Source organism: Glycine soja, chromosome 8 (genome assembly GCF_004193775.1).
Source record: "Glycine soja cultivar W05 chromosome 8, ASM419377v2, whole genome shotgun sequence".
NCBI classification, from domain to species: Eukaryota; Viridiplantae; Streptophyta; class Magnoliopsida; order Fabales; family Fabaceae; genus Glycine; species Glycine soja.
Genome location: NC_041009.1, coordinates 37,415,335 through 37,422,577, shown reverse-complemented (window position 1 = coordinate 37,422,577; position 7,243 = coordinate 37,415,335). Strand labels below are relative to the sequence as shown.

At 35.7% G+C, this 7,243-nt stretch overlaps 1 protein-coding gene across 1 annotated transcript; it reads right to left on the bottom strand.

Moving 5' to 3' along the window:
- Window positions 1-2,589: 2,589 nt before the first annotated feature.
- LOC114423048 (probable 1-deoxy-D-xylulose-5-phosphate synthase 2, chloroplastic) lies at window positions 2,590-6,798 on the bottom strand. Its single transcript, XM_028389656.1, has 10 exons — window positions 6,575-6,798; window positions 6,210-6,371; window positions 5,902-6,066; window positions 5,531-5,681; window positions 5,083-5,354; window positions 4,726-4,999; window positions 4,138-4,445; window positions 3,725-4,006; window positions 2,995-3,279; window positions 2,590-2,775 (listed from the first exon to the last, which is right to left on the bottom strand). Exons 1-10 carry the CDS (start codon window positions 6,671-6,673, stop codon window positions 2,629-2,631), a joined length of 2,145 nt encoding a protein of 714 aa, XP_028245457.1. The 5' UTR covers window positions 6,674-6,798; the 3' UTR covers window positions 2,590-2,628.
- Between the last annotated feature and the right edge of the window lie 445 nt (window positions 6,799-7,243).

Genomic DNA, 7,243 nt, shown 5'->3' with positions numbered 1-7,243 from the left:
TTCACCAAGGCATGTTTCTGCATGTATAGAAGTCCCACAAGGTGGAAATGTTTGAGCCTTTTGTGCCATAATTCAATGTTGTTGCAGGTACTTGAAAAAGCTATTTGCTCTTCCTCCATTAGATTTAGAGCATAGCTTTTGGCCCTCATTTTCACCTTAAACACATTTATGCCTTTTGCATCCTTAATCAAGCACCATTTTCCTTCAAATATAACTTTGAAGACTTTTTCAACTAGCTGCGCCACACTAAGCAAATTCTAGTCAATGTCAGGCACATATAAGACATTAGAGATATGTTTCAAACCTGTTAAACTTTCTATAGTAACAGTTCCTTTTCCTTTGACTGAGATGAAATCATTATTTCCAATGTTTACTTTGGAAACAATGGTTTTGTCAAGCTCTTTAAAAAGCGTTTGGTCATTCGTCATATGATTTGTACAACTATTGTCTATTAACCATGAATCACTGGAACTATTGCTTGTAGCAAAACATGTTGCAACAAAGAATTGGTCTTCTTCTTGTGCTCCATGGACACCTTTGCCTCCTTTGGTGACTTGCAAATCCGCTCTACATGCCCCAGCTTACCACATTTTCTACACTTGATGTCAAGCCTCCACCAACATTTTTTTAGAGTGGTTTGTTTTTTTGCAGTGTGGACAAGGCGGAAAAGTATCATTTTGTTGCTTGTTGGAGCTTTCAGCTAGTTTCTTGTTCTTCCATTTGTTGTTCTTCTTATCTTTGCCTCCTCCTGAGTTTTGTGCTTTTATATGAAAAGCACCTTGTACTGCCTCCTCATGTCTCATCATTCTCCTTTGTTCCTGTGTTTGTAAAGCATTTACCAATTCTCCAAGGGTGATATTTGACAAGTCTTTTGACTCCTCTAATGCTGATATTTTGGATTCATACTTTTCAGGTATATTAACAAGTAGTTTTTGCACTATCCTTTCGTTAGGAAAATCCTTACTGAGGAGACATACCTTGTTTGCAATGCTCAACAGTTTGTTAGCATAACTTTTGACAGTTTCTGTCTCCTTCATGCTCTGCATCTCAAATTCTCTAGTCAAGTTAAGTGCCTTCATATCTTTGGTTTGCTCACTACCCTGATACTTTGATTTGAGGTAGTCCCAAATGTCCTTCGCAGAATTCAAATTCATAATTCTCGTAAATATGATTTTTGAAACTGAAGAGAAAAGACAAGCTTTGGCCTTGGCCTTTCTTGTCTTCCTCTCTTTGTGATTCTTCAGTTGAGCCACTATAGGATTTTCAGGCAGTGACCAAACTGCATAGTCTTCTTCTATTGGTTCCCAAAGATCTAGTGCTTCAAGATGGATAGTCATTCTTGCAGCCCATAGGTCGTACTCCTCACCATCAAAAAATGGTGGTGGTATTATGTGTGTTGTGTCTATTTTCATTATGGTTTCTCTCAACTCATAGATCCCTCAAGATGATGGCTCTTGATACCAATTTGTTGAAGATTAGATCAAAAAACAAAGAAGAGTATATATATTTTAGTTGTTATTCATTTGCTCTTTAAATAGAGCTAGAGTCAAATATACAAAACAAAAAATCCTTTATTTCTAGGCATGACTAAAACAGTTTCTAGTCTGATAAAAAATAGAATCAGAACTCCTAAAGAATAGATCCTAAGTAACAAACAATTTTAAATTTTAAAAATTAGCTAAAACATCCACGTATGCAGCTATTGTAGGCACAGTTTCAACACACTTCAACTTTTTTGAATGGACTTTTTTAAATTAAACCCAAGTAAGGTTTGCTTGAATGGACTTCTGCGGAAGGAGTTAATCCTGTAACTTTCATGAACAAGAATTCATGCATGCCTTAGGTAAGTCATAGCTCAAATAAATATTTTAGTTTTATGGTTTTGACTATCTTATTATGTTTGACGTTATAGATGGCTACATTATTTCTCAGCAACGTTATTGTAGCCTTCTGAGTTGTTACTTGCATTTACTGATTTACAGGACAATTTTCTGACCAAGGTTTTCTTGAATGGACTCTTGCTGATAAGCCTGCATTTTTATTGAATAGATTCCTAAAGTCTTACCTTAGGTCAGTCATAGCTCAAATATATATTTTAGTTTTATTGTTTTGTTGAATCCTATTTTGTGATGTTACTGACGGCAACATTATTTATTGATTTGATTTTGAATACTCTAACATGACAATTAGTTGGTGTCCAGCTGGGGTCTATGACCTGACCGTTCATTTTCAGAAAAATTGACCGGAAAATTTAGATCCATAAACTTCATGACTAATGTAAGGGAAAGATTATTTAGCTACCAGAAAGTGGTGTAATTTCATTTTGCTTATTGGGAAATCATGATTTTTTATGACTTATGTGATGTATTAATTGCAGTAATATAATTAATATAGATACATTGTAATTCCTTGATTGGTTTCCTTGAGTTGTAAGAATAAATTCATCTCTTTATTCACTATTGATGAATTAAGAATCCAAAATATGTGAGCATCAAGATATGAACAACAATGCTAGTGCAGTTATTTACAGCTTCCTCTAATTCTCAATGTCAACATAAAAAGTCTTCTAAGAATTCGATATATCTTCAAGGTCCCAGGTCAAGAAGATCTTTATTCCATTTAGCATTTTTATTTGAACAGAAGAGCTTGTTTTGGCCTTTCCATAAGAGACAAGACTGTGGCTGCAATCTGCTTTGATGAAAGCCCTGCTTCTTCTATCTGAACTTGGGGTGATCCATGCTCAATGTACCTATCAGGAAGCATCATTGCTCTCCACTGCAGGTAAATCCAAAAGGGGTTTTAGTGTTGTAAACATAGATACAAGGCACAAAAGAGTAAATATATCAATGACGGAATAACTAAAGTATCCTTAGCTAATATATCTAATATTCTCTGACAGGTCTTACTTAGAAGTACACAAAAAAGAGACATCTGAAGGGAACAATAATCTGAAAATGAAATCTTAGAGTGACTTCTCCATAGAGGAAGGTTTACCTTTAGAGGCCCATCTAGGATACCAGATAAGCTCAGGAATTGTGATACATGCGATCCAAAACCACCGATAGAACCCTCTTCCACTGTGATGAGTATTTCATGCTCTTTAGCTAGTAGCCTAATGAGACCAGTATCCAAAGGTTTGCAAAATCTGGCATCAGCAACTGTCACATCAATGCCTAGTTCCTTAAGCATTTCTGAGGCTTGTCTGCATTGTTGGACCACAGAACCATATCCCAAAATGGCAACTCTGCTCCCTTCCACCAGAATTCTTCCCTTTCCTATCTGCATAACCAAAGAAAATTCAGATTGGCGGCTTATGTAACACCCTAGAAAGTAACCATCACTACGCTTAGATATTGGGGAACACGAAGATGTTAAAACTAAAACAACGTCTTGCGAAAGTTATTCACAACATAAACAAATATTACATAGAAATAAAACTTAAAATACTTTACATATTGGTTAGTTATCACTTGAATGTGTTGTACAACTCATGAAGGAAAATACATAAGATAGTCATAGACTTCTTGCATTAGACTCTAATAACAATGAATAACAGTATTATCTAAGGTATTTCTAGTAATAATCTAATATGATAAAATAACAAAATCCTTACAAAGAGTCTCGTCCCAACTTAGTTCTAATACTCAAAATTTGGGGTGTTACAGCTTAACTACGGATCATTCAGATTCAGTTTAGGAAATACATGTTAGTTACTGATTCTCACCTCAAGTGGGGTTCCTTTGTTATTGAGTGGCAGAGTGGCTCCAATTCCATTTCCCCTTGGAAATCTAAAGCAGCTTGGTCTATCATCTATAGCTGCTGCGGTTGCAACCATGTGCATGAGTTCAGTTTCATCAGAAGGAGCCATAACCACCATGTTGGGTAGGCATGACATGTAAGTGATATCAAATGCTCCACAATGGGTTGGTCCATCTGCTCCAACCAAACCAGCCCTATCCAAAGCAAATCGGACAGGCAGCTTTTGAAGATCAACATCATGGACTACCTACAAACCCAAAATAAATCATATTGGTGAGAATGTTTAGTCACAGGTAATGAATTACATGTAAACTGGCATAAGTGAGAAATCACTAATTAGTTGCTTTGGACTATTTTCATTTAATGATATTGGCTAACCTGATCATATCCACGTTGCAAGAATGATGAATAAATGGCACAAAATGGCTTGAGGCCTTCAGCAGCCAAACCAGCTGCAAATGTTACAGCATGTTGTTCAGCTATTCCCACATCGAAACAGCGCTCAGGAAACTTTTTTTGGAAATAATTTAGGCCGGTACCACCACCCATCGCTGCGTGAATAGCCACTATCTTATTGTCTATTTCAGCTTCCTTTATCAAAGATTCAGCAAAGTACTGGGTGTATGAAAGTGTAGAGGACTTGGCCTTAAGCTGATGGCCTGTTTTTGGATCAAACTTAACTACACCTAAAATATGAGATAGAATGAGTGCATGATTAGATTCACGTTAGATCATTTAAAATCATGCAAAATAATAATTACCGTTCTTGGTAAAATGTTTACATATTTAGTCTTAGGTGTAAACTTAATTGAGTTGAAACAACTTTAATTAACTTTTACATTGGATCTAAAACTTTATATTGAGTTTTATTATTAACTTGTTTTCAAAATCATTTTTTGTCAAATAAGTCTTGAATTCCTCTTCATGATATTGGTAAGAGATAACAGAATTAAGTCCCTTTCTCACCGTGCATTCTATCAGCTGCTTTTTCTGCTGGGGGGTATCCCTTCCCTTTTTCTGTCACAACATGAATCAAAACTGGACCTGGGGCAGGCATTGCTTTCACTTTTTCAAAGATGGTGACCAGATCTTCAATGTTATGACCATCCACAGGACCTATGTAGTATAAGCCAAGCTCTTCAAAAAGAGTAGAGCCAGAAGCACTGATCATGCCTCTTGCATACTCATCTACTTTTGCTGCAACCTGATGTGTTTGTCCTCCAATTTGCTTTGTGATGGTCTTCAGCAGATAAAATTAGAGTCAAATTAATGCCACATACCATGATGTTGAATACGCATATCATACAAGTTTGAGAGGCTTACTTTTGCAGCTTCTCTGAGTTTGCGGAATTCAGAACTTGCTTGAATTTTGCTTAAAGCACTACTGAGGGCTCCAACCGGAGTTGCAGGACCATCAAGTGTGGCAGTTGGTAAAGAGACTTGTTTGTTGTCATTAAGTACAACTATCATGTTAGAATCAAGGAACCCTGCATTGTTCATTGCCTCATAAGCTTGGCCTGCTGTCAATGCCCCATCTCCAATCACTGAAATAATGCTGTTATTCTTTCCCAATAGATCACGTGCAACAGCCATGCCTAACAATATTGAGAACGGTGAGATACATCATACATGCATCTACACATTTTTTTATTACCATGTTATTGGTAAGGAAGATTAGTCATTTATAAAGCTGGTGAATACTCCGTACCAATAACATGGTAATAAAAAAATTGATAAAATATGTATTGGTCTTAAAATATAAGAATCTTACCAAGACCAGCAGATATGCTAGTAGAACTGTGTCCTACCCCAAAAGCATCATGAACACTCTCATCCCTTTTAGGAAAGCCTGCTAGTCCTGAAGTCTTCCTAATGGTGTGCATCCTAGACCTTCTACCTGTGAGAATCTTGTGAGGGTATGCCTGCAATTTGGTTACTCTTTAGACCCTTTTACACATGGTATTATCATAACACTTGATAAATAATGAAAAGTAGTACAAATGGAAGCAAAAATCTAAAATTTTAATTTTGTTACAAGAGAAAATTCTCTAAATGAATTCAATGAATACAGTTAACACTTTTACTTTTTCCTATTAATTTTCAATTAGAAAAAAAGAGCAAATAAATAAGAAAAAAGATTACCTGATGACCAACATCCCATATAATTTTATCTTCAGGGGTGTTGAAAACATGATGCAAAGCCACTGATAACTCCACCACTCCCAAGCTTGAGCTAAGATGCCCACCAGTTTCTGACACACTGTGTACAATATCTGCCCTCAGCTCTGCTGCAAGTTGCTCAAGATCCTGACAGATAAAAGCAAAGATTTTTTTACATACAAATCAACAAAAATCAGAAAAGAAAAGAAAAAAAAAGTTGTGTCAACCACAGACAAGAAATATGCTAAGCCATGGCCCTGAACAAATAATTCTCGGTTTCAGTTATTAACCTGTGTTGACAGATTCTTCATGTGAATTGGGTGGTTGACAGTGTCCAACAGTGGTGTTGCTGGTTTCTCTCCTGAGTAATTGATCTTCCACCCATCTTTCTCTTTCTTTATAATAGTCCTTTCCTCATCAGCTGAGCCACTTGCTGAAACTCTCACACAGAACTGACACAAACACAATTACACATCATCATCATCCATCATTGCACCATCGGTGAAAAATTCATGGTCTTTGTTTTTTTACTAACAAAACAAGTGTGACCCCTTATGGAATCAAATCAGAGGAACAGAAAAGAATATCATAAAGGGCAACTGAAACCGTTGTTACAGAGTACAGACATGTAGAATTGTACATGTAATTCACCAACCTTGTTTCTGCAGCCATGGTATGGACTTAGAGCTGTATATTTGTAACATGGGGACGCAGAATAGTTTGGCTTAACGAAAGTACCACCACAGAAGGCCATGGTTACTCAAAATTTCAAATCAGTGAGAGAGAAAGAGATGGGAAAAGATGCTTGAAAGTATGCAGAAAGTAAGAGACCAGATATGAAGCAAAGCTATATACGCGGAGGTGCTTGCATTTAAACTGAATTGTGAACTCTCCTTTATAGGGAGAAGTATGCATAAACAAACAAAACCATGGCTGAAGAATTTTTTTTGGTTTATTGAGTCTAGTATTCTCCTTTTCTATTTTTTTTTATTATTGTTGTCGTTTGTTTTATACTATTAGTTAATTCATGGCGAGTTATTCTCACTTATTTATCTTTATTATATTTATAGTTGATGTGGGAGTCTCAATTCCCTTTTTGCTAAGTAAAAAGAAACAAATAACTAACAGGAAGGTTAGCTTATATCAATTTTGATATATTTTATTTTTCATTTAATATGTAATCAAGTGAAAGAATCATTAAATGAAAAATAAAATCTAAAAAAATGATAATTTTATATAAATTTTAATCTATAAGAGTCTTCAAAATGAGTGTTAGAAAGAAAGAGACTTGTTAGCATTTATGATATAATTAAGACTAATAAAG

What these genes read in the sequence shown, in the direction of transcription:
- LOC114423048 (XM_028389656.1), bottom strand. Translation starts at nt 6,673, where the DNA reads ATGGCCTTCTGTGGTGGTACTTTCGTTAAGCCAAACTATTCTGCGTCC. An exon ending in ACCATGGCTGCAGAAACAAG is followed by an intron (nt 6,372 to 6,574) that starts GTTGGTGAATTA and finishes TGTTTGTGTCAG; the next exon opens with TTCTGTGTGAGAGTTTCAGC. An exon ending in TGAAGAATCTGTCAACACAG is followed by an intron (nt 6,067 to 6,209) that starts GTTAATAACTGA and finishes TTTATCTGTCAG; the next exon opens with GATCTTGAGCAACTTGCAGC.